Source organism: Ambystoma mexicanum, chromosome 12, assembly GCF_040938575.1.
Source record: "Ambystoma mexicanum isolate Mex_15411 chromosome 12, UKY_AmexF1_1, whole genome shotgun sequence".
NCBI classification, from domain to species: Eukaryota; Metazoa; Chordata; class Amphibia; order Caudata; family Ambystomatidae; genus Ambystoma; species Ambystoma mexicanum.
In genome coordinates, this window is record NC_090936.1 from 377,761,832 (window position 1) to 377,789,820 (window position 27,989).

Genomic DNA, 27,989 nt, shown 5'->3' on the forward strand with positions numbered 1-27,989 from the left:
GGTGTCCAGCTGCAGGGCCCGCACGCTTGGAGTTAAATTGTTAGATTGTTTGGGAAGGTTGCACATTTTGGTGCAGTTCGGAGGGGATGTTGTCTGGTGGGAGTCTGCTCCCTGTTTCGTGGGGAATGGCTAGTGTTGTGGGAGCCTTTGTTCCTTGTGAGGTGATTTGGAGTTTCAGTCAGTAGTATGTTGACTTCAGGTTGTTTCTTCTGATGGTTTCCTTTTGCTCCTTTTCACCAAATTCCTTTTGTATTTTAAAGGTGGACGATGTGTTGCGTGTTGGTCTCCATGAGTGAATGCAGTGTGCATGGAATGTTGGTGAGTGCCTGTAATGTTCCCTTCCCTAGGTTCCTGTTGTGTCAGTTGAAGAGAGCCTGGACTAGAGTAAGGGGCTGGTGGATGTTCTCCCTCTATGTAACTTACCTTCCCTCATGCGCTGCCATCCTGTACCTGTATCCTGAACCTAAGCAAAGGTCTTACCTGCAGAGTGGCTCCTGTCTCATCTGTCCCAGATCAGTCCTATCACTGTCACAAAATAAATGAATTCCCGATTGCGATTCTGGGCCACTTCTTCATTGGTGCCAGAGTCAATTTCAGTTCCAGTCGTCCCTGGGTGTAGTGACTAATTTTGATATATTTCCGCTTATCTGCTTGATGCTGTAAAAGACATTACTTGCACATTGTTTTTAAATGTAACCTAATCTGCTGGCGCTGTCTTCACTGGTTGCTTTCCTCCCATGTAGACTGAGTATGCGCGCTACGAGAGCGGCCGCTACGTGTACCGGATTCACCGCTCCCCCTTGTGCGAGTACATGATCAACTTCATCCACAAGCTTAAGCACCTGCCGGAAAAGTACATGATGAACAGTGTGCTGGAGAACTTCACCATCTTACAGGTCAGAACGAGTCCCTTCCTCCATGTGAATTACTTTGATATATATGAATAAACTAATACCTTGAGAAAAAAAGACCGACTTCGTGGCTTCAGAGTAAGTTCTGGTAAACTACTGCTCAAGGTTTCCAGATATAAATCTCACCTCTGTTTACTGTATTCTGCCAGTTTCCCTTCCGTCATAAACCAAGCACCAAAATTCAACATAAGGGAGGGTGACAGGTCACCACAGTTCCGCTGTGCAGGAGTGGCACAAACCAACCCCCCGACCACCACAGTTTTGAGACCTCTGAGTTGTAGTAAACACAGGGCTCCGAAACCCCAGTGGGGAAGGAGGGTTAGGGTTAGAGAGCTTGGATGTGTAAGGGATAACTGTGTAGAGGGTTAGAAAGAGGTTGTGGATGGATAAGGAGGATACAGGAAAAAAGGCTTCGGTTGTTGCGCACGCTCTTTGTATGCGCTGCAAAAACGTTCTCCAGTTGGTTCTCACAGGGCACACTTACTTCTGCACTCACGCTAACACTGACCAGCCCGGCCCATGTTTATTCACACCTCCTCACACACTCATAGAGATAACAACAGGTGTCTAAAATACGCATGTAAAGAGTAAGAGAGATATTCACAAGCTATGCACAAGCATAAATCGAGAGGGCACTTAGTTTGCCTAGTAGGTCACTGATGTGTGTCTCTTGTTCCCTGGCAGGCACTCAGTGCCCTTCTCATTTCTGTCGTGTTACCAATGCTGCAAAAAAGGTAGTGGTTAGTACATGTGCTATGCCTGATATATTGCATGTCATGTAAATACTGTTCCCTGTCAATCGTGGTCACACCACGTTAGTGTAATATTAGTTCATGCACTATGCACAGTGCGGCCAGCAAACTGCCTCATTTGTCTAAGATAGCGGGGCGCAGACTGTTAATTAGATCAGTTCATTAGGCGCTATCAGTGCGCATTAGTACCGGTCCGCTAGGCGTTTTAGTGCGCTGGGGCCCTGCGGATCAATTTGCTGCCATGTGTGGAGGGGCCGAAGCAATCCAGTGGGGCGGGCCCTCTGTGCACCCCCTGCTCTCCCCAAGATGAATAAGGGCTACAGCACTTATCTGTATGGAGCGAGAGGCCAGTGTGTTTCTACAGCGGGGCGTGGCCCCTCGTTTGGATTTGTTGCCGGAGCAGTTGCTGCCGCCAAAACAGTAAGGTGAGTGGGCTGGGGAGACAGGGAAAGAAACTGTGACTGGAGGGGAGAGGAAGGAGGGGGGACAGTAGCATGAAAGCAGCCATCAGGCTGTTCGGAATGCGGCCTGAGATCGTGGTGCAAGCAACCTGATTGGTTAGCTGCCCCGCCCTATGTGCTAATTCTGGATACGTTTCTGTATAACATTACGTGAATGGACTCGGTTTCTGAATTGAGAAAATACTGTGATGCCTAACTGTTTATATCCCACACAAACAAAGAATTAAATGCCCCTTTCCGTCAACAGTAACCCGATTTTCTTCCCCTTGAGGAGAACTAGATTGCGATTCTAACTGTTCGACTTGAGGAGATGCTATTCTGTTATTGTTTTAGATGTGCCTTTTCTTTACTTGTTTTGGCCCACCTTTCTATGTGCTTCTAATAAACCTTTGGTGACCTTACATTCGAATCGCCATCGTGTGTTGTGGACAGAAGGTAAAGGGGATCCTTCCGAAAAGCCACTCTGCTGTGGTTGAGGAACGGGCAAACATAAACACACGAATGAATTCCAAGAGTGAAACAAGGGAGGCTAATAATTCCTCTGTAGACAGCTGATGGAGGCTGGTTCATATCAGTAAAGTGCAGGGAAAGCAGGATGGGGTAACTGTAGACAGGAAGAAAGAGCAGCCAGAAAGAGGTTGGAGATTGTCAACAGCAGGGAGACTGGTAGAGAGCAGACAGGGGAAGGGAATGGCAGGACCAGGAGAACAGGGAACTAAGGAATGCAGTAAAGGGAAACAGGCAATGGAAAGAGAGGAAGGCAAGGAGGCAGCACAGAGACTGGTTACTGAGAATGGGAAGGTGAAACAAACATCAACGAAGGGGAAAGCATGATGTCACAGAGGGATGGGCATGGAGCATTTTGCCACACTGCTTCATGGTGCAGCTACCTTTCTGCTTGTGCTACTGCCGGCAGGCAGCTGTCTCCTAGAAGGGCACAGATCTGGCCCACAAGCCTAAACCATCACCATGTTGGAATGGGAGCATTAGCATAAGTGAGATGGCGGAGTGTGGGAACCAAACACCACTGCAAGTGATTGTATGTTTCCAGTGCCAGGTCCCACGGATGAAGAGTTTGCAATCCAGAAATAGCTGCAGCATAATACCTGGAATATAAATATACGCTTAGGCTAGCCAATTCATGTGGCAACCACAGAGGACCTACACTCAGAGTGGAAACGCTCACTTCTGCTTTTTGCATGGAAGAAAAACTCCTCATATTTATCCAGCATAAAATCGCTACTTTATGGCAACCCCATACCTCGCAATATGGGCTAAAGATCTATGAATGAGAGGAAAAGATGGAAACGCCACTGGAGCGGTGAGGGTTAAGAAGTGCAAAGAGAAGTGACTCTCTTCTCTCAGTTTACTGCACACCAAAATTAAGTGACGCATGAGAGTATTCAACCAATCTGCAAACAGACCCACTGCTCGACTCCTAGACCTCCTGCAAACAGAAACACATATCCCCAACTAAGACAGGACTTCTGGAAGGAGGGAAATCTCACTGTTCAGATGGTCCATTGTGGAGTTGTCTTCTTTCCAAATTGATTTTGTGGAGAGGACCATAAGGTTAGTTATAGGCTGCTTTAGAATTTCATCTAATGCAATAGTGGCTTAATTTCCACAGTCTTCTAGATCCTCCTTTACCTAATGTGGCAAATAGCAGGGTTCCGTCCCTTCTCCCCATGGGGAGCCTTTCCCTGTGAGGCTAGGGAGGTGAGCCTGCTACACAATACTCTCCCTAGGGGTAGAGGCAAGTGGGAGAGCCTCCCCCCTCGGGGACAAGGACTCCCGTTCTGACGAGCGAGGAACTTCCTGTCCAACTCTCTCAACAACAAAAGCTGGAAGACAACAGGCCAAATCACTATAGATGTGCTATTGTGATATTCTACCTGAAAAAAGCACCTGTCTGGTACTGTGACAAAGAAAATCAGTGGAACAATAATGAGCACCAGTCCAAGACAAAAGACGGACTATAGCATTACGCAGGGGAAGCCCCAGCTCAGCGTCATAAGTATGGGAGGAGACACCAGGGGAAGAGAAACCCGGGAACTTCAAAGCTGCTGTGGCAGTGAAGTGAAAGGAGAGGCAAAGAAGGTGCGGCTTACTACGCTGGGAGGAAGCCTGGAAACATAGGTGCCTGGGTCACACCAGGAAGCCAAAAGGCTCTGAAGAGTTGAACAAACAAATGTAGGACTCTGGAAAGAGATTTCCAAGCCTGATGACTGAGGAGAAGATACTGTGAAACACTTGCCAGACAGTGAAGGCGTGCACAAAGCAACACCGCTGATGGTGTCGGAGAGAGGGAAAAAAACAACTGAAGTTGCCGTCCTGAACCACAGAGAAGAGTCCAAGAGGCGAACTACCGACCCGGTTACACAATCCCAACACCACAAAGGTTACGGGAGGAGCGGAGACCCGGGGAGGGTAACAAGTATAACGAATACTATACTCATACTCGTCTCAGTAAGACACAAAGTAATCAGAAGAATGAGAATCATCACCGGGTCCATCATACTTGCCCCAGTGAGACGCAAAGTAATCAGAAGAGAGAGAGTCGTTACTGGGTCAATCATACTCGTCCCAGTGAAAAGCAAAGTTATAATTGGAGGATTTGAGAACTCTGAGAAAGATAAGATTGCTCATAATACTCAAGATACAAGTTGGTTGTCAGATAAAGAGAGACTTTCAAGTTTATGTGATTAAACCAGAGTGAAGGAACATCAAGGAAAAGGAATGCCTTTAAAAGAGAATTCTGAAAAGCCAAGAGAAGAGAGAGCTAGAGAATTGGGAAAATCCCTTAAGGGAATTAAAAGAACCAATACAACTGATAGCCAAGAACTATTTAAGTAAAGTAAGTAAACTTTATTGATCAGATTTCTCCATTAACATACATCATTAAACACATCATTGTAAAACAAAAAGAAAACATACAAAACTTTAAATCAGTTAAAACCAAATGTCAAAAATTGAATTCTCCCTACTTTAGTTTCAATTTAAAACTTTCTTCGAATGTCTTATAAGGACCTTGCTCAAGTAGGTACCCAAGTTAAAAATAAAATCAAGGTCCTGGCAGTTCCAAATCAGTGCTGCTTTTACAGTCTCTTATCTGATTTTCCAAAAAGAAGGGCAGTAACAGATCTATTTGTAGAACTAAGTACCACCTACATATTAGTAAAAAATTCTTAAGATCCTCCCTTACTTTGAGCCCATACATACAGATTTTTGATGGGTCTCCCAGTCCTCGATTGTTGCAGGCTTTTAGTGATAACATATTTAAACACACTAATAAAGTAGTGCGCCTACACTTGTGCGAGGGGATACTACACACACCTCCCCACTGCTCGGCATTGAATCTCATAGCCAAAAACAGATTCAGAGAGCCTAAGGCCTGAACGGCATTCCACTCCTGAATTAGGTCCCTACTAAGTATCCCCTCTTTGACCCCTGATTTTAACTCTGTCAGGGCCAGGTCTCTTGCTGAGGACAGGGACTCAATCCCTGCTGTCAACAGTGTGTTAAAACCCACCCGAAACCACTTGAACTTTAAAGAGAAGCACAAGCCTGCCATCTCCGATAACAGGAACTGAATATTATAATTTTTCAGGGGAACCTGACCAACCTTTGTAAAGAAGGCACATTATCTCCATTTACCTTGTTTGGCTATCCTTGTGATCCCCAGCTCCAAACATGGAGGGGGGAATTTTGGGGTTCTCATGGGAAGACCCTTCAGTCTTTTCATAATTTTATTTTCTGCGACCTCCAATTTTTCACAGAACTCCTCCAGATTTCACTGCCATACAGTAGCGTATTCCCCACCTTGCACTTATAGACCTCTATCACCTTACCCAGCATGCACCCACCAAATTTGTGGTATATTCTAATTAACCCATGTAACCTGGACTTGGCCTTTAGAAATAATGAGTCCAAATGCTTTCCCCACTTCCCATTACTTCCAAAGGTCAGCCCCAGATAACAAAAATAATCCACAACCTCAATTTTCTCACCATTGAGAGACCATGAATAATCTAACTTCTTCCTGCTATTACTAAAACCTAACATCTTTGTTTTGTCCTTATTCAAGTTTAACTTATTAGCCTTAAAATACTCAGCGGTATAGTCAAGACTAGCTTATAGCCCTACGGGGGTCAGGTTGATCAGAGCTCTGTGATCAGCATATAAGAGTGCATCGAAAGACCTGCCCCCCAAACATGGTGGAATGGTCTTAGAGCTGGCATCTGCTGGGTTAAAGACGGCTAAGAATAGGAGGAACAACAACAGCGCCTTTATTTGTAGAGAATTCCTCCATTAGCCAACCTTGGTTATTTTCCCTTAGAGCAGTTGAGCTATCTTAGTAGCTGCATAAAATCTACTGTAAGAGATTTAGAGGTATATTCATGTCCATATGTTTCTGCCATATAATTGCCCTTTTCATTTTATCGAATGGCTTTTCAAGGTTCAAAAAAGGCACATACAGCCTACCTCCTCTTATCAAATGGTACTTCTCAAATAGGATATGTAAAACCAAGCAGTGGTCCATGGTTTAAAACACCCTACAAAACCCTGCTTGGGAGGTAGATAGCACTGCATGACGCTCTGCCCACTCTTCAACTTTCCTCTTTATACATTTTCTAAAGATATTATTGGGAGAATCCAGAAGCGAGATTGGGCGGTAACAATGGGGGTCATTAGATATGCCCTTCTTAGAAATGGGGACAATGATAGCTTTTTTGCAAGAACTGGAGACCATGTTAGAGTTTGCAATAGCGTTAAAAGGTTTTCCTAAAATAATCACCCACCAAACAGGACTCCACTTTAAAAGGTCTGAGCGAAGACCATCTCAACCCGCCACTTTCCCCAATCGAAGCTTGGCGATGCAATCCAAGATCTCTTCCTGTGTGAAGACTGTAGGCTCCCCTCCCTTCACCCTGGTTGCACTGCGAGGGAACACTCTCCCCTCCCACTTCCCATAGGATGTTAGTGTAGTGGGACACCCACTTATCACCTGGGATGCAGCAGGGATAAGCCTTATTTGGAGTGTCAAACCCTCTGCTAGGTAAGGTCCAGAAGAGCTTGTAGTTATTATTTAAAACTGCTTGCTCTAACCTTTCCCCCTGTTTCACTCCGTGTTCCATCCTCTTAGTTTTCAGAAGCTTTCTATAGTCAGATTTAATGGCATATAATTGACCGGAATTCATGTCTCCACTTTTCATTGCCCCAAAAATCTTCCATATTCGAGCCCTACAATCTTTATCAACCCAAACTGCACCCAAACGTTATGACCTTTCGGGCTGGTTGCCACTCAAGTGCAGTTTCCTGCATTCGCCAAACTAATAGCTCTAGTAATTCTTCGTATCTGTTGATATATGCCACACCATGCAATTGGGTGTCATAGAACTCTAGCACCTTGTCTACGACCGTAGGTACCTCTCCAGAGACATGGGCCTGCCCAGAAAGCCATAACCAGAGGGAAATGGTCAATGTCCTGGTGGGACACCACCTTGAGTTCAATTATACTTGCAAAGGAAAGCCATCTATCAAATAGTAGTCTTTAACAGACCCATATTTACCCTGACTACAGATAAATTATGGCGGGCATTCTCCTTTGCATCCCCCATTTAACTCGACCAGTTGGTATTCCTTCATGAAAGCACGTAATTTTTTAACCCGGCTATGTTCCCTTTTGTTCAATTGACATCTGGCTGGTATCCCATGCTCTAACTCCAGGTGACGATAGTCCACTCTGTCACGCACTGGTGATCCCAGTTTTGTGTTAAAGTCACCCACAATAAGAACATTACATGAGATTGCACACTCCAGAAGTTCCCCCAACACCTTGCTCCAACAAACATTCCCTGATTGACAGTTTTTTAGTGGTATGTACACATTCACCACCATCCGATCCATTATACCTGTCCCAGTTTTCAGCAGAACAACCATCGCAAAACCGTTGCCTTCTGCCTCCCTTTCAACTGACCAGAGTGGGGACAACCTTATGTAAGTAAGCACCCCCCACTCATCCTCCCTCTACCTACACCTTTTTACCTCTAGTGTCGGGCAGCCTTAACCCACTTTTCTTGTAGGCAGATAATATCATATCCGAAATAAAAGTGAGCCATTCCTTGTCATTAATTTTGCCATTTAACCACCCACATTCCAGGAAGTCAATTTAAAATTTCTGCTCTTGACCCGCGCAGTTACCCCTAAGGCAGGTCTGCCTTTCCTTTGTAGGATGAAAATTGGCTGGGGCACAGCAATACACACGGTCCTCGGCTTTCTATATTGATCAAAACTTGTTTAGAAAGCCTCCCCAGTAGAAGGGAGCCATTCCCCTGCACTTTAGTTTTTTTGTATTAGTGGTAGGTTCAGATTAGGTAGGATTTAAATGAAGGACAGACTATTACTTTGAATTTCACAATTGGATGATTAGTATGCCAGTTAGTTCTGTTAGGTAGGGAAACCCCTAGTTAAGGGAAAGTGAAGCAGTTTTCATATTATTTAAAGACAATCAAACTAAGACTAGAATAGTTAATCTGTCTCCTTCTTCTGACCTTGCAGACCACATTCAAACTTCATGGCAAAGTTCGCAGAACCAGAGGGTTAGGAACAAAGTCTCTTCAATATACCAATAAATCTCCATGCTAGATTATATTCAAAGCACAATGTATATTTTTGAAACGTTTTACATGGCCCCATTGGTTAGCCAGTATAGATGTATTTTTTCTATTTGGGGATTTCAGGACAATGTTAGCTTATTAAAAAACCCAGATAATCAAATGAGATAACTTGTTCTATGTCTTGCTGCATCATGGGGCAAATTAGTTTTTATTTTTTTCTGTGATCACTAGGCATGCATTTCATTTTAAAAACCTCAATTTCAACACCTTTGGATAAACAACTAGCATGGACCACTGATAAATGCTTTTGAAGTCAAATGTGGGTTTTGGACATAAGAATTGCATCATCAATGAAAAGCAAGATTCCCAGATTTTTTCACCAGAGATAAAAGGAGCATCCACCTCTATGTTTAATATGTCCTTAATTGGATCCTTAATGTAAAGTAGGAACAACAAGGGGGAAAGAACACACCTTTTTTCACTACTCTAGATACCTTAAAGTTGTCAGTACAAGCACCATCCAGGCCATATGTAATTGACTGGGGTACACGCTGGTTTTCAAGTTTAGCCCATAACATCTGGGAACCCTTTCAAAAGCAATTCTGAAATAAATGAAGATGAACAAAGTAAGTGTCTTATTACAAATACAAATGTGTGTGCCAACAAAAATAAATGGAACACCTGATCCACTGTGCTGATCCCTGCCGGAAGCCAGCTTGAACATGAGAGAGAATGTGTCTCTCTTGGCCTCACACCGTGAAGTGGATCACTATAATTTGTGTGCTCTAGCACCATGAAGCATCTCTTGTGCTAGATGGAATTACCAATAAAGATCTCAGACCAAATAACCAGACAGAATCAAGGAATATGGAAAAGCAATACTTTATTCTTATTTTAATAAAGCAAGGTACACTGATAAACATCGGACTGACTTTTGCACAAACACACACACAAACCTGATTACACAGAGGTCTTATACCCTAATATGTATCACCTATGATGTCATTCTACATGGGAAACTGCAAAAACCTACTGGCGGGAGAGATTGATTAGGGGAAAATGTCTACCTATACAAAGTATAAGGGTTAGTACTTCATTGGCATTCTCTTATCTGTATGATAAACCTCGAACTACCTCCAAATACATATAATACTGATTATAGTGGACAAAATGTTAGTGGATTGGTCTATGCAACATTGTATAGCAGGTTGCCCAATCGACCCAATGATTGGTTGGCATCCTACCCAACCTTGGACTTTCGACTCACTAGCAGCACAGAAGGAAATCGAATCCCAGGTGCTTGAGTCACGTCAGATTACTCCCCACTTTCCCAACTAGGCCATCATCGCTCATCAGTTTGACCATAAGCCAAAGTTTCCTGTCTCTAGTTGACCTTACCATTGCTCTCTGTTCTAGGACATTCAAGGAAGTATGAGCATATCATTTATCTTCAACCGCAGCCTAACAAATTGGCCTTAATTTTGTCTTCTGCATCACTTGATTCAATTTAGCTCAATGTTATTGCTCCCTTTTCCTCGAGAGACTTGCTCACTACATCGTGTATGAGCCCTATTCACTGTTAATTGTCCAATACTTGGCTCACGCATAGGTTTTCATCTTTGTTAATCTAAGAGAAATGTGTCTCATGCTCATGATGTTATCCGTCTGCCTCCCCTTGTACTCTGCAGTTATTTCTTGAAATAGCATCCTTGATTGTAGGCAAAAATAGACTCCTCTTCATTTGCACACAAAGCCGCTTTCCAGCATCTTCTGTCTCTTCAGCCCTGATCTGTTTCTGAGGTAGTTAGAATGGATTTTCGCACAAGCCGGCATCCATTTTCCAATCATGGCCACCCTAGACATGCCATATATTTCTCTGTAGCAATCTTTTATACATCTCATCTAGCTTGCATTGCTACGTAGTTACACTTATTGATCCGCAAGTTTATTCATCTTCTTTTTACATACATGATTTCTTTATCATTTCGTACATGTTTCTCTTGTCGCATCAGTTACATTATCATTCTGAAGTATTTTCATATTGTTTCAACATATTCTCATATATCTTCTTCATGACATCACTCTGCCCTTGTCAGATGTCACTCAGTGGTCCATTATATCTAATGGTGAGTGCAGAAGTCCATCCACTTGCTCAGAGTGAGAGTATATTCGATATGGTTGACTGAGTGCATAACGTCTCTCATACACTCGATGGGGTATAGGGACAACACAGGGATCCCCACATGCTGCCCTTCTCCTGCTCTTCCAGTATGATGTTGGTGAGGGGCCGGGAGTTAGGGTATATGTGTCTACCTGCACCTCTACATTCCCTCCTCTGATGGAGTCCTCAACCACATTCCTCTCTTTATTCTTCTTTTCTTTATCCTTTATCATTTCTTCATATGATAATTTCTTTGGGATGAAGCTCCTCGTCACCCCCCTCAGGTGACCTGCATTCTTTATATGTTCATCCACACTCCAGTTCATGTGGCAACAATCTCCTGATGGTCGACAAAATATCCAGCATCCTACATATTTTTTATGATCCTTAAGGTAATAGAACTTCATTCCTGGAGGTGGAAGGGTGCTGTTCTTTATATCGTCACGGGTACTCTCTTCTTTTTGCATCTGCTCACAGTTCCAGCATCTATGTCAATCATGATCTTCATTCTAATAGCTTTCTTGGCTGTCTTCTTACATTGTCCCAAGATGATCTTTATAATACACAATCCTAGCAGTACAAACACTAGTACTATTCCAGGTAATTTGAAGGCATCCACCAGCCAAGTGGGAATCTATGAGAACAAGGACGAAAACCAGCCATAATCCTCAGGCTCATCAACTTCATCCTTCATCCTTCATCTTTGTGTGCAGGGTTGAGAACATCTGTATTGCTTCTGTCAGAGTCCCATTATCTTCATCATGGGCAGGCATAAATGTGCAGCAAGAAGCCTGCTTGCCCTCAATTCGTCTCTGATCATAATAAATCATTTTTATTGTCATATTGATCATTTGCAGCAGCTCACATCTAGTTATCTGTAATCATTTAGCATTCTCTGCAGTCTGAATTTGGTAGGAATATTAAGGTGGATATCACTGCTGTTTTGCTGAGAAGTAATTTTCTCTCCTCTGTCTGCTTCGCTGGAAGGACCTTTTCTTCCTCAGGTGTGTGCCCATTTTTGGAAAGTCTCTATTCTGCAGGTCACTTTGTGTTACCACCAAGACTGGTAAGCTTATCAGCAGCACCAATTAACAAACTCCTCCCCATTTTGGTGGCAACTTTATGTATGTTCTTGATTCACAGGCCCGATAATGATCCATCAGGATTGCTGTTCCTTCCTTCATGCCTGGTACATCAAAAACACGTCCACACTGGTGATTCTCTCCAAGGATGCATTTTTCAGGGGTAGTATCTGCAATGGTCCTTCCTCATCGTCGACCCATGTCAACAATCTTGCAATCTTCGGCCATTGATCTTTGCATTCTTTTTTCTGCATTTGCCACAACTACTTCCCACTGTCCGGTTTAATGGTGTTGCTTTGCACGGAACCAATCCATCAGCCCATCCTTCAGGACTAAGCACTGTTCCTTTGATTTGTAGTTGACCTCTTTCCTAGCATTCTCTCATTTCCTTCCCATTCTTATCTTTGCATTGCAAAATCTTGTTTTCTTCAATTTTGATCAATGCTCCATTTATTTCAGGCTGTTTATATTTTATCATTTGATGCTGTGTTTCTGGCTTCTCTCTTGTCTTTAAATCTTGTACATAATTGGCTTCTCTTTGAAATGTTGCTTCATTCATCCACACTCTGGATGCTGTTCTGCCCTGGAACTGTCCACTTGTCAGACGCGAAGTACGAGATGTGTCAGGTAATGTGCTTTTTTCACTGATACTTCTGTGGCTATGAATATTTGAGATGTTCCCAAAACATAAGGTATTAGGGAACACACATAGCAGCTTTCATCTGACGTTTGCCATCCCATCTTTTTAATATGCTGATACCATAGGTTATTGATTAAATTAGTCAAATTCTCAAGATATGTATCTACATCTTCATTGTGTTCCCCAACATCCCTTTTAAATCAAAATAAATGCTGAGTGACATAATAAAAAACTGTGTTTGTGATTCCATCAGGAATAATAGTAACAGTCTCATTGTTCCCCATTATGTCTGCATCATTTTTCATAACATATCTGAATGCCGTAATAATCAGGAGGAAAATATAAATCATAATACAAAATGATATCACAATTAGTATTCTATGGAAGCCCATCGATTTTCTTGATGGCAATACATCTCTTATATTTGAAACCTCATTTTGTTTTTAATTCTGAATATGTAACTCTCTATTCTTTATGAAGCACACTTTTAGACCAAGAACTGTAAGATGATTTATACAATTATTCGGAAAATAATGTAATTGTTCTTAGGATTCCCAAAAAAATGTCACTATATTCACATATCTTCTCACTAAAGCTGGATACGACTGTAATATGCAGGTAAAAACAGCAAACAGAAATGTGTGTAATGTTATTGGAAAAGGTAACATAAAGCGATAAAGTGTGCTTTTCTTCTTTTTAACTTTGATAGTTCAATGTAATGTTCCAAGGGTCTGTCCAAAAAGAAAGTTTCAGAATAAGTGCAAGTCTTTTGCCCTTAGTTCAAAATACTGACATTGGGCCTCATTACAAGTTAGCCGGTCCGGATTTAACGGGGCCGGTAAAACTGTACCGGTGGCCATTTTCTGGACCGGATAACTACAAGTTCTGTGGCCGTGTGGTCTTACAACAGCCAAGTCTGACCTGGCGGGCATAACACCACCAACTGCAGACGGACGCGGAAACACTGGCACTATTACCACATGGTGCTGGTGTTTCAGCTGCCCAATTCCCATGGAGTCCTATGGGACTCCCCGGGAATGGAGAGTAATGGAATGCTGGCACCGGAATTACCGGACCATGTAATGCCCCGGTCCAGTAAATCCCACGAGTCTGGCGGCAGCCTGCCGGTTGTACCGGCATGGCTACCACCGGACTCGTAATGAAGGCCATTGTCTTTGCTCCTGGTCAATGAACGAGTCTGGATGCGTGGAACCTCTTCTCTTGCTTCACCTTCATTATTATTTATTTATTGTATTTAACAAATCAATTCATTAATACACATAACTATTTCAATCAATCAATAAAATGATTCAACACATCTCAGCAGGGGGGCAGCTCCTTAAAGTGGGCTGCCCATGTGAAAGGTTATCTGGGTTTGCTGGGTTTGGAGGATTACTAGTGAAATCCGTCAATCATCACACCGGTTGCAAAGGAAGCAATCAAGAGCGCAGCAGGGGCAAAGGCGCAGGAGGACATCCGGGGAAGATCCAGGACTTTTGAGCAGCTGGCCGGATATCTTTCAATAAAGATGCGGTCAGGCTGCGAAGAATACCTGGACTATGTCTCGCTGAGGTGGGAAAGAGCATTATATTTAAAGTTCCGTATTGGAATCTTGCTGACTTCTTTATTTCTGCATAGATGGAATATTGCTGTTTCCGCATCATGTATCCTTTGTGGGGAGTCTGAAGAGACGGTACAACACCATTTGTTACTCTGTCCGGCCACCATGCCTCTGAGGAAGCGCTCCCTGAAGCCTCTGTTCTTAAGCCGTGGATGTAGGTCCCTGGCTGGTGCTATGGCAATTTGCCTGAACCCGTCGGATAAGGAGGCTGTGCTTGCCACGACAAGTTATCTGAGCTGGGCAAGAACAATTTATATGTGGAAGGCTAAGTTGCTGTACAGTGCTATGGGGTAAAGACATCTTTCTGTATAAGATGGTATTGTCTGTGTAATGTTGATCTGTTTTAATTTGGTTTTAAGGTAAAGCATTGATTGTGTAATTTTAGTGGAGTAATTATGAGATAAGCAATTGGGACGATGTAACTAATGTGTTTTTTAACTTTTCTGTGAACTGCTTTTATGACTATTTTCTCGAAATAAAGCAATAAAAGTACAAAGTAAATCTCATTTTTCAATCAAACAAAAATATAACATTAAAACATTAAAACATGTTAAACACACATATATATTAAGATTTGACTTGGTACATACAAACTTTATACTGAAACAGAATTCTTCAAACTATTTAAAGAGATGACTCTGGTATCTGTGCAAACTAGCAACATTGTGGAATGCTTATAGGCAGTTCATGTCGAAGAAAAGTTAATAAATCAATGAACTAAAAGAAAACAGTATAATCCAGTTGACCATTCAATGACCATTACCGAGTTCGTTCCTGAAATAAGACCAACATTTATAAAGTGCTATCTGAAGCCTTTCACAGTGAGAATTCAAACAGTAGGACCAGAACTCAATAGAATTAATCCAATTATAGTTATGAGTAAATTGTCCAAGCAGTGTCATACAAATGTGTCCCATTTTTGGGCACTCCGTCATCAAAAGCGTCGCCGTCTTACAGTGATCTGAAATCTCACAGATTCTACAAAACCTATTTACTCTACAGAGTTTCCGTTGTCCACCCTGCATAGCTCTAATATGCAATTGGTTGGTGTGAAGAAGCAATATAAATCTTCACACTTTGGGATCTGGACAACGGATAAGATAACTTGGAGGTTTCATGAATCTGTGACATACCAATAGAGCTTGATCATAGCTAAAGATGGTCATAGTTTTTAACCCAGACCCACTTATTTAGGCATCGACAAAAGGCGCCTTTAAGCTTTGTTATGTTTGAGCAGCATTGGAAGTTAGGTTCCCAATTTAAGTCGTAAAAGAGTTTGCAAAACAACTTCATGAACCCACACTCTTTTGTGGATTCATGATTAAGACAATAATTGGCACCCAGCCTTCTCTGCATGGAACAAATTGATGAAGTCTTAGCTTTCAGGAAAAACTCACCTCTCTGTTTTATAGCCATAGCTTTCAAGGATAAAAGGCCCAATTCTAGACAAATATATTCCTCAGAGGTTGAGGGAGGAAGAAGTAGAAAACATCTCCAAAAGAACCATTTGAGCACATTCAGCCATTCAAGATCTTGTATTTCAAGTGCCTCAAGACCTTATAGGACTGCTGGGCAATACCATTGGCGGTAGAGATCAAGACTATCATCCAGTGATAAACCAGTATGATGATGTATAAATCTTTGTACCATCAGTGAGATGTGCTTTGCTTTTGATTTCCTACAAGAGACCAGTTCACAATAACCTTTAGATTCAGAGATTTCAACGCCCAGATATTTGTAGCACTGAGTGTATTCAATATGTCCGACAACTGAAATTAGTGGCAATCTTTTAGTATGATGAGAAGTGACCAGCATAGATTATTTATTTTTTTATCGATGGGTAACCCGTGTTCCTCAGCATAACATGCAAGGGCAGACAACATAGATCTCATTCCACTAAATATCTGGTTGCACAACACTAGGTAATTGGCATATAACATAGCAGCAACAACGCATTGACCGATTCTGGGAGGGCAGTTAGCATGTGTGAGTAGCCTATATGGAAGGTCGAGACATAAAGATTTAAAAGCAGGGCTGCCAACAAACATCCCTGCTTTACCCCTCTGTCTATAGAGATCTTGCGTGTTTGCAACCCATTATCACTCAGCCTGATCTGAGCTGTAGTGCCACAATGGAGTGCCACCAAGATCTGGAGGATCCATTCCGGACACCTTAGAGACTGAAATTTCCTCCAAAGAAGTGAGCACTTCACTTGATCAAATGCTGATTGGAAATCAATGAAGGTGATATATACATATGGGCTTTGTTTGATTTTTGCCTTGGTCATCACTGCGTCTAGCAGTTTAATGTTATGTGTGGTGATAGACTCTTTTCTGAAACCTGTTTGATATTTATTCAATATATTATGTTTCGTGACCCATGCTTGTGATGATCTAGCAAGAATCCGGCAAAAACCTTGCCCGTGGTGTTAAGAAGGGACAAGAGGTGATCATTTTTAGGTAAAAAACGATCCCATACATCTTTCCCAACACATTTTGTTGAGTAGATCACATAATATGATTGTCCAAATTTCTTTATTTTCCTTTAAAGCAGAAGTTGATAGACCATTAGGCATTCAGTATTATCAGTAGGGGTCAGAGTTACTCCTTTATATGGTTTGATGTCGTGCAGTTGTGGCCAAGCTCATCTTTCTTTAAATTTTTCAGCTTTTAGGGTAACTTCTTCCACCTCGTACGGACCTTCAAAACAGGGCGTTCTTCAACTGCGTACACTTTGTTGCACCAGTACCTGATTCCCTGGGTAGATGCTGGGTTGGTGCAACACATCTTCTACTTCAATGGATAGATTGTCTTTGTAGCTCCTCTTTGACCCCTTCCTTCGGTTTTTGACCTGTTTTATTTATTTTATTTTATTATTCATTTATAACACGCTTAATACCAAAACGTGGTTTCTAAGTGCATGATTGGGATTCAAACTTGTGTTGCGCGTGTTGCCTTGCTTTCAAGACAAACATGTTGCCCCTGAGCTATACTTCCTTATTGAGACATGAAAGAAACACTTGCAGTCATTGTTGTTAGGTAATCATGCATTTCGTCTCCTAATACCCTCACTACACTGTTGGCATCAGTTTCTAACCTAGTTGGAGGAGCAAGGGGAGTTCTCATTTGGCAAACAGTTACCAACTCATGAGGAGTTAGATGGTGATCTGTGCCATTCTCATTTCTTAGTGCATATAGGGCGATGGGGAGACAATGTAGCCATCCCTTCTTCAAAGTAATTTTGACTTTTGTTATCCTCTCCTTCAACAGTCCGTTGAATCTTTTTCAAATATCATTCATCTGTAGGTGGTATGCAGAGGAAAACCTATGCCTAATGCCTAATAGGAGAACTATGTGCTCAAAAAGCTCATTTACAAAATGTGGTCCCTTGACAGACTGCAAAACCTCACACAGCCATCTTGGGAAGACCTCATGTAAAAAGAAACTTGGCAGCGCATGTGCCATCAGAGTGTGTTTATGGACCTGCCTTGATCCATCTAGAAAAAGGACATACCACAACCAGAATGTATCTTTAACCATTGAATGTCTGCAGCATATCCACATAATCTATATGTAGGTGCTGAAATGGGCCACTGGGTCTGGGAACTGCTCCTCTCATTGTTCGCAAAGTGTGCCCTGCCATAAATTTCTGGCACACTATGCAATTTACAATAAACTGTGCCACATTTTCTAACAGATTTGGCGAGAACCACTTTTCTGCAATTGTTACAGCTGGACTCTATCAAGTCATATGCACGGGATAGTGAAGTTGGTCCAATGCTATCCTCAATAATGCTAGAGGCATAACTGGTTTTCCAGTTCTATCCTGTCTCCAAATTACCTCAGTTGGGGATAAAGAACACCCCTGTTTCTTCCATAACTCCTATTCTTTTAAATAGCTCGACAGTAGACGGCATGGTAATTCCCTGCTTTACCAACATGCAACGTCCTGTCATCTGTTTGATACTTTCAAATTAAAAATGAGTGATCTCTGAAAAATAGGCTGCTTTTTTGGCTTCTAAATCTGCAGCTTCGTTTCCGCTGGAAATTTTGCCTTCTCTTTTAGTGTGGGATGCACATTTTACGACTGCTAGCCCCAATAGGGGTGCTAACACTTCACTAGGTTTATCCAATAGGGCTGCATGTTGCTCTGGAGTGCTGTCTGCATGGAGGAAGCCCCTCCTTTTCCAGCATGACAAACCCGAGTGTACAGTTCATGTCACATAGGCGAAGTCGGAATACACTGTAATTTCCACATCTTCGACTCTCTGATGCGCAGCAATAACCACCACTAAATCTGCAGCCTGTTGCTGGGTGATGCAAAGGCAATCTCACGCTTGTCACTACTTCAAATTCACCCTCTTAGTTCAGCTTTACTACCTCTGATCCAGTATGATTTTTGGCAGTCGTTTGGTACATTTTTGAAGAACCATCAAAAAAGACAACTTCCCACCTGCCAATAGCATTGTCTATAACTTAGGGAATTTCATTGCAATTTTCAATGTACGTTGTACAATCATGTACATAATCATCCTCCCCTACTAGTTCTGCTATGAACATTACTGGGTTCACTGTCTTGCATCTATCCATTTTAATCGCAGGATTTGATATAATTGCCTTGTATCCTGATGCTCTTTGTGTGGTCAATGTACTTTTAGGCTTCTCTATATTTGCAAATAATGCAAGCTCTACAAACAGCATTACTGAACACCCCATTGTTATACACTTTTTCGATCACGAATGGAGCTGCAGCTATAGACTGCTCAAAGGGATAATGTCCTTTCCTAACTGAATCTAAAATTCCACTATAATAAGTCAATGGTTTATGCCAGTGGGCCTCATTCCGAGTATGGCGGTAAGAAATACATATTACCGCCATGGCGTAAACACCATGTACGATGTGGTTGGAAGGCGCTATTTCCACCATATTCCGACTTTGCGTGCACGAGTATTCTGCCATGGCGGTAAACTCCCTTGCGGCATAGCGCAAAAGGTCCCGTCAAACCCCTTACCGCCATAAACCTAGACGTATTTAACACCATCGCCTTCGATGGAATCCGTAAATAGCAGAGACCGTAATTTACGCTAACCGTAAATTACGGCCACCGTTAAAAAGCGGAAACGGAAATAACGTCATCGCACAGGAACGGGAAGCATCACGGCGGCCATATTTAAAATCACAATCCATTGCAATCCTCTCCATACAGGACATACAGGACTCCATACAGGACTCTGATCGACCAAATATACTTCAGAGACCAGCATCATGCCTAAAGTTCTGAAAAAGGGCGCTGCGCGCATCCGAAAAGAAAAATTCACCCAGGATGAGTTACAGGTCCTGGTCGACACTCTGCATGAACATGCAGATATCGTATTCTGCAGCGACATGCGTAGGCCCACCATCCTCAGAAAGAAGGAGATATGGGAGTTGGTCGCACAGAGGGTGAGCGCCGTTGGGAACACCCCCCGCAGCACAACGCATTGCCGCAAACGCTGGGATGACCTCCGTCTCAGGGTGCGGGCCATCCTCTCAGCAAACCGTCAGCAGGCCCTGGAGACAGGAGGAGGCCCAGGCTCACCCATTAAAATGATGCCCTGGGAGGAAACATGTGCGGAGATGATGGGCACAGAAGCCATCGAAGGTGTTGGCGAAATGGATTGCGGTGATCCCTCATCCGCTGATGCAGGTGAGTGTCATGAGTCTAAACAGTACATGCATCCCTAATGTAATTCACCGCAAAGGGCCGGCCAAAGAGTCACATCATGTTTGCTTCGTAGACCACCCCCCCCCCCGCAATCATGTCATAACAAGTGGGACCCAGGATGATGTCAGGTGCAAGGCTGACACCCATATTGGCCATGCCACACAGAAAGCTGGTCAATGTCACTCACCACAGTACTCCGCCAACATGATTGACCCCGCCAACAGTATGCTTATACCATCCAAGCCAAGTTCACTCACCGACCAAATGTCACCAAGACGCTGCTCTCCCAATGTGTTACCATAGGCTTGAAGTCATGATGACCCCCAGATCATTGCTCATGCTCTCTCTCTCTTGCCCCCCACAGGTAGCGGTCATGAAAGTGAGGAGCAGGAAGGCTGCCGGCCAAGTACCTCCCGGGGCAGGGGCAGGGTACAGCGCATACCTGCTGGCAGACATAAGGCCCATACTACACCACCTGCTCCAGCAACCCCCATGGAGGGTACACAACCCCCACCCGCGCACCTGGACATGCCTGCAGTTCCGCCGGTAACATGCCCCACGCTGCACCCTGAGGAATCCAGCATGTCAGGGGAGAATGCTGCCATGTGCCTCCTTAGTGTGCCAGACAGCCCCACATCCAATTCTGTGGTCAACGTGGAGGAGACCAATGACTACAGCCCTGAGTCACCATCGTACAGCCAGGTTGCACACAGCAACTCCGGGTCGAGTGATGGGCCAGGTCTCACAGGCGAAGGGGTAACACCTGTCTCACATCAGCCCACTTCCCCTGCCGAAACACCTGAGAGGCCTGCAGGCCCAATACCAAGCCTGCCAACCACATCCCCCACATCGGCCGCAGAAGCTGTGCACTCCCAGAACCTCACGGCCATGATTGAGGAGTTTCTCCGGGACAACCGGGAATCAGGGTTGGTGCATCACAATGACCTGCAGGCTCTGGGCGAGGTCATCACTACATGCACAAACCGGCTCTGTGAGGTGCTCGGCAGGATTGCTGATGCCCTGGAGGCAGCAACCCCCAGACCTCAGCCCCAGCAGGAGGAACCACCCTCCCAGTGCTCCTCCACGCAGACCAGCCCGGTCCGAAGGTCACAACGCTCAATGCGAAAATGATACCCCAGGCTCGGGGAGTGCCCATTGACTATGAAGCCACACACATGTGGCCTATGTAGTATTCATGGGACCATTGTGGGGCTGTTGTGGGGGGAGGGTGAGGGGGGTGAGGGTGTGCGTGGGAGTTGGGGGGGAGGGGGGTGAGGGTGGATGATTATTTGTACACGTTTTCACATTATTATACAATACACAGTTTGGTCTATCCTGGAAAACAGAGTGGACATTGATCATTGTGCATGTGTCTTTTAATGTCTCACAGTGCATGTAGTACATGTATCCCCACACCCAGTGCCCAATGTCCTGTCATCCTCACCCCCTCAGCTGACTTGTGACTCAGAAATATTTGTCAATCAATGCTTGTCGCACGTGACGTCCCTCCTGTGCATCGGCCCCGTGATGCTGTCCTGCCATTCCTTCCTCCTCCTCCTCCTCATCTGGTGGTAGCAGACCCACGTCAGGGGTCAGTGGCACGTTCCGATGGATGCACATGTTGTGCAGCATTGCACATGCCATGGTGATCTTGGCCACCTTCTCGTGGCTGTAGATGAGGGCCCCACCTGACCGGCTGAGGCAACGAAATCGTGCCTTCAAAAGGCCGAAGGTCTGCTCTATCACCACCCGTGTACGGGTATGAGATCTATTGTAGTCCTCCTCGTGCCTGTTTTGTGGGTTGCGGACCGGGGTCATGAGCCACGGCTTCAATGGGTAGCCAGCATCACCTGCATGAGAGTGGAATGAAGGTAAGTGTTCGTGCAATCATGGTGGAGAACTGTGCTAATCTAACATTGCAGCAGGTGTTCACTGGCCATGCACACATGTCCCAGGATACAGTCACCCCATTACATCGTACAATGGCGTTGACTGTCCCACCCGTATGCATCTCTCTACCCCCCCCTTTACCACCCGGGTGGAGTATGCTGACAACCTACTCACAGCCCCAATGGACTGCCATGGCCCATTCCGGTTACTCACCAAGCAGCCAGGTACGTCGTTCAGCATGTCGCTCCATGTAGCGTGGTAGTGTAGAGTTCCTAGGACCAAGGAGTCATGAGTTGATCCGGGGTATCGGGCATTGCATTGTGTGATGGCTTTACTGGCATTACACACCATCTGGACGTTGATGGAGTGATATTGCTTGCGGTTGCGATACGGCACCTCCATGGCATGGGGAACCACCAATTCTACGTGGGTGCAGTCGATGGCACCTATGCAATTTGGCATGCCTGCAAGTGCATGGAAGGCAGCTTTGGTATCATATGTCTCCTGGGGAGTCCGGTGGAGGCATATGTAGTCCCTTCTGTGCTTGAGGAGGGCATCGAGCACTTGGTTGAGTATCCGGGAAAATATGGGCTGTGAAATGCCATGCATGTGCCCCACTGTATGCTGGTAGGTCCCTGTGGCAAGGAAGTGGAGCACAGACACTACCTTTAGTAGAGGGGGGATGGCAGTGCTGATTTCTATTAGGCTCACTATGTCGTTATGTATCAGGGCCACTATGGTGGTTATGGTGTCCCGGTCAAGCCGGTACAGGGTGTGTATCTGCTCTGGTGTGAGGTTGAAGGGGGTGGGTCTGATGCGTGGAATTGGGGGCTGACGGCGTGGTAATGGTAGCTGCACCGGTAGGGCATGCTGGGCCTGTCTCTGCCTCCTTTTCCTCCTGTGTATCCTCTGTGGTGGGGGCTGTGGTTGCTGTGGTTGCTGTTGTTGATGTTGTCGTAGTTGCTGCCTTGCAAGCAGGGCCGCCAGCTCCATGAATGCTGCGAGAATTGGTATCATCTTGGTGTGGGAGGGGGTGTGGTGTGTGGGTGTGCTCCTTTTGTGCTGTGCCTGACTCTATGGACTCCACCTGTGCTGATTGGGTGCACCTGTTCCTCTTTCTGGCACTGTTCAGGGTTGTTAACACCTTCTCTACGATACCGGTAATTACGCCATGGCGTTAAGGTACTTTGCGCCCTTGTGGAGCCTGTTTTTACCGTGGCCGCTTTACTTGGGATCAGCACTGGTTAACACCTTAGCGTTATTTCCGACGTGGTGTCTCGGGCGCGCGACACTGGTCCGCTATTTACGCCGTCGTACTTTACGGCGGCGGTAATTACGGTGTGATGGGTCGGAATAGTCCACGGCGGAAAAGGATGTCGGTATTACTTTACCGCCATCGTTTTTCCATTACCGCCGGACTCGGAATGAGGCCCAGTGTCCTAATGTCGTTTTCTGTGTAAGGACTTCTGTCATGATTCTCCATTTGAATGAGGAAATAGATAATACTCCTCTTGATAATCTGGAATTCCCAACACAGGGGCTATACTGATTGCCTTTTTTCAATTCTTTAAACCCTTCAGTTATCCCATCCATTCACATTATTTTACTCTTGCCCACCTGTGCTTCTTTAAGTCCTTTTAAAAGTGTTTGAGTACAAGTACTGTAAGCAAAAACCCAGGCCCTACAATAATTACATAGACCTAGAAACGGTTGCATTTCCCTCACTGTTTTATGCTCCACAGTCTTCATTATTGCTTCTGCTCTCTCAGGTGCAACTCCCCCCCCACTTGAGAGATCAATTGCCCTATGTACAATACCTCTTTCTGGCAATATTGTAACTTTCCTTTTTTCCACCCTATAGCCTTTCTCTGAGAGTATAGTCATGAGCTTAACTGAATCTTCCTGCATCTTTCTTCTGTCTCACTGTACACCAAAATGTCATCCACATATTGAACTATTGCGCTTTTGAGCTGGACATTCTCTAGGTCCATCTGAAGAACTCTGTTAAAGATCGAGGGGACTCACGGTACTCCTGGGGCAATCAAGTATGTTTCAGGTGAATGTTTCGCTACAAACAGGAAGTCAAAACTTGGGAGTTTTTCGTGAAAGGCAATTGAAAAGAATGCATTTTTTAAATCTATAATTGTGAAATACTAGGCCTTGGAATGGATGTTGCACAATATTCTCACTGTATTTGCAACTAAAGGATACTTAGCTTCGACTAGGAGTGTACTGAACTTCGGTTTTGAGTACTTTTTCAGCCTAATTTTAGCTGAAAATTAGCTATTCTGTTTGGCAGAATGCATACTGCAATCATTACTCGAATCTTAAGTTACACACCTACTCAGAACATGCATACCAAGCTACCGGCAGTGTCCAAATGAGCACTGATAATCAAGGCTGATTTTCTTTATTATCCTGCTAAGTGGTATGCCTACCTCTGCAGAGCACCCCAAACAAAGCTTAACTTTGAATATGTCTGGCAGCAATTACTGTAACCACCTACCTGTCAAGGTCCCAGCTCAGCTCTGGTTTCAATTAAGTTCTCTGGGGCTTAATGAATAAATAAACTTGTGTGATACCATCATCAGCGACCGGGAGACTGTGCAGGCCCGGGGCTCCATCAGTGCTTTTAAATCAGCGAATCAGCTCCTACTCAAGCTCACAGTTAACAATTAAACAAGGACAGTTTAACTTTCCTCTCTCATGCTATTTCCTCATCACTGGCTTGTTTCTTGTAACCCCAGGGAATTCTTTTGGCTCAGTGCCAATCTCTGCCTCCTCATCTCTCTGTATATTATCATGTAAATGCTGCTGTTTTTCTGTTTGACAACCTTAATTAATTGGCAGGAGCGGCCAGTAATGACCACTGATTGACACATCTGCACACATAAAAGATGCATTGAGTTGTGTTGACAACGGGAGTTTTAAGAAACCCCAGGTGCTTAATTGATACATTGCTAACTGCTAAAGTTCTTGTGAAATGCAATTCACAAACAAAGGACAGTTACTCCCGCAGCTCACCAAAAGAGCTGAGTGCAGTTGGGGGTGTAAGCGATGTGTAACCACCTCGCCCATCTTCTCTCAATGGAAGCATCCCTGATTGATGTACGAAGGGTGTGGGTGCTTTACAGACTGAGCATTAATCATCTTTTATTAGGGCTCCACCTCTCTCACACCTTTTCAAAGATTCCCCTTTCCCCATCACCAGCACAGACCCCTTCCCTAAGTGCTCATCTGCCAGTGCTGTGGCTGATCCGGCCTTGCAGTGAATTGCCACTTCACCCCCAGAGCCGGGGCATGAGGGGTATGAGTGCACAGTACTATCCTGAAGGCAATTGGCTGGGGGAGATGAGAGGGTGCTTCCCTGGTACATGAAATAACGTGAACAGGGATTTAAAATAGGTCTGCAGTCCGCCGTCCTGTTACATCAAGATCTGACTTAGCAGGAAAATGATTCCTCGGTGACTCGACCTGCCAGCACCTCAATATGTAGGAAGACCTCACCAACCCCATGCTCACTGCCCCACACTCCCCCTTTGCTGGATGCCCACCTCAGAGGCCCAGGAATATCAGTGCAAATCCTCTGGTGGGCACTGTGATTGGAACCCACAGTTGGTGGCAGTGAATGTGGCCTCCCTGTGCCCTATCACATGTTAAAATTATTTGCTCCTTTCTGAGCAAGGTGAATGCACAGGTTTCTCAGTCATTCATAAGATGTGGTCATGTATGATGGTAGGTATGACCCTAAGCTACACCAGCCACATTGCCCGTACACTAGAAAAGGGGTAGTAGGTGCAGTATGCCATGGGTGGGTTTGGTTTAAGTCCATTGTGATGTTTAGGTTTTTGTTTACCCTGCCCCCTTGCTTTTTTAATCCATATCAGTTTTTAAAGCAAGCAGCTCTGGTGCCTTATCCCACCCCTGAACACTGACAAGTGACCCCGTGTCTGGCTTTACTCGATGGGATTCCACTGGCCCCAAAAGCCACAGAACATGCAGGAAAGTGACTCAGACTCACAAAGTGTTGACCTCCCCACAATGGCGAAACCCCTCCAGCAAGCAAACCCTGGCCCTGACAACTCAAAATAGCACTGTGCCCACCAGTTGAAACTCACCCATGGGGGACAGCACTTCACCCACCAGGTGCCCCCACACCTGCCAAATCATCACAGAGGCTTCGCACAAAAGGTAGGAGGGGCTGGCACAGCACTGAAACCAGTGCTGTCTCCCTCCTCCTCTTTACAGTCTCCACCACCCCCAGTGCTCATAACATCTCCAGGGCCCACCCTGCAGAACAAAAGGAGAGACAAAAATGCATTTACTGTGCTCTCAGCACACTAGGAGCAGAACACTATTTGGCTAACTGGGCTTCACCTTTTACTATTGGTGTCCTTTGATAGATCAGGGATTGATTTGGAAAGACTGGGAAATTCCTTTTTTTAATTGTTTCTTGGTTATTAGCAGGGCTCATTCTAATATGTAAATGTTTAAGTAATTGGAGTTGGGATGACTCCTTTTGTGTTTCAGTGCCCTGCTAGAGCCAGAAGGCTAAAGATGGTCAGGCCCAAAAGGAACATTTGAAAGTTCAAGTGCACACAATCCAGTCTCCCCTCCCAATGAACCGGAGATGGTTCTTAAGGAGAACCATCTCCGGTTCCGGAAGCACCTCAAGACCTTCCTCTTTGCTTCTGCCTTCGCTCTCCCTCTCCCCTGCTGATCTGCTCTCTCTTGGCACTATGCACCTGGCCACCATCTGTTCCCTGGGCCCAGGTACCTGCTCACCCTGCCACCCTCCTGCACTGCCTCCCGGCTACCCCTTGCACTGGGGACTGTATCTGTACCCATACAGCCCCCTCCCCCTTTTCTCTTCTTTTTCTGCACTTATCAGACTACCCAGTCTGCTGCCTTAAACACAGCACTTGCCACTTGCTGACTGCACTGCCACTGTTTATATTGCCTCAATGTTCTATTTATTATTATTAATTCTGCTCTCCTCTGCTCCGCACTTTCCACTCTCCCCCTTCCATGCACTTTTTCCCTTTTTCCCTTTCCCATGCACTTGCGTGTTCTCAGTGTCACTGGGCCTAGTAAGATCGTTGTTGTGTTGTGTTCTCCCCTGTTCCCCTCCCTTGCCTAGTCGCGCTCTGAAACACTTGTGTACGAGCGCGATACAAATAAAATATCATATCATCTCATATCATATCAGTGATTGCATATATGCATACTATACCTTTGGGCAGTCTTAGTTACTTGGGCCCTGCCCAACAAACAACACCTATGAATGCACCCAAATACTGACTGTGCTGTTATTGAACAGTTTATATTCTGATAATGTTTATACAAATATTTTCTGTAGAAAAAAAGACAAGAAATGCAATAAATAATGGATATACATATTTGAAAGTGTGTTTTTAATTTACAAAGTGTTTTTCTTGTCTACATAACCTTATTTATTAAAAATGCTACTATTCGGCTCCATATTCGGCTCTGGCCGAATACTTTTCCAACTATTCAGTATTCGGACGAATGCCTAAATCTACTATTCGGTACACCCCTAGCTTTAACTATATTGTTTAAAGGGCGAAGTTCCTGTATAAATCTCCACGAACCCCCGGTCGATTTTCTCAATGGGTAAACAGCCGTATAACATGGAGAGCCAGATGGCACCAATATGCCTTGTTTCATCAAAGTGGAAATGGTCTCAAATATACCTTCATCCACTTATCTAGACATAGGGTATTGCTTTGTTCTTGGCAAAATAACTCCTGGTATGAGTTTGATTTTAACTGCTCCTACTCCTTTTAATAGACCCATGTCATATGGATGTGTGGTCCACAAAGTAATTGGTACTTTCTCTAAATCTTCTTGGAGAAATGTTGGCACCTTTTTTTACCATCACCATTCTCTTCAGTATTTCTCTATTCTCTACTGTAATCCAATAAGTGGGAGTTATTAAAAAGACTAACTCATCGTCTGAATATTCATCCTTAAACAGCTCATCATCTGTCAAATCTGTCAAGCCTGAGAGCTATCACTCTTCTCCATCCTCTTCCCTCCTCATCTGTCCCATGAAGCTCTCTTTCCTCTCTGACCACTGCTGCTTCTAATTCTAAGGGAATAATCTGGCCTGCTTCATCATCCGTA

At 44.4% G+C, this 27,989-nt stretch overlaps 1 protein-coding gene across 1 annotated transcript in view; it reads left to right on the top strand.

The window, feature by feature from the left end:
- TEAD4 (TEA domain transcription factor 4) overlaps positions 1-27,989 on the top strand; it is a 1,088,638-nt gene that overhangs the window by 1,046,544 nt on the left and 14,105 nt on the right. Inside the window, exon 11 of the mRNA XM_069628515.1 lies at positions 744-896. Within this exon, the coding sequence (XP_069484616.1) occupies positions 744-896 (153 nt within the window). The remainder of the gene's footprint in view (positions 1-743; positions 897-27,989) is intronic.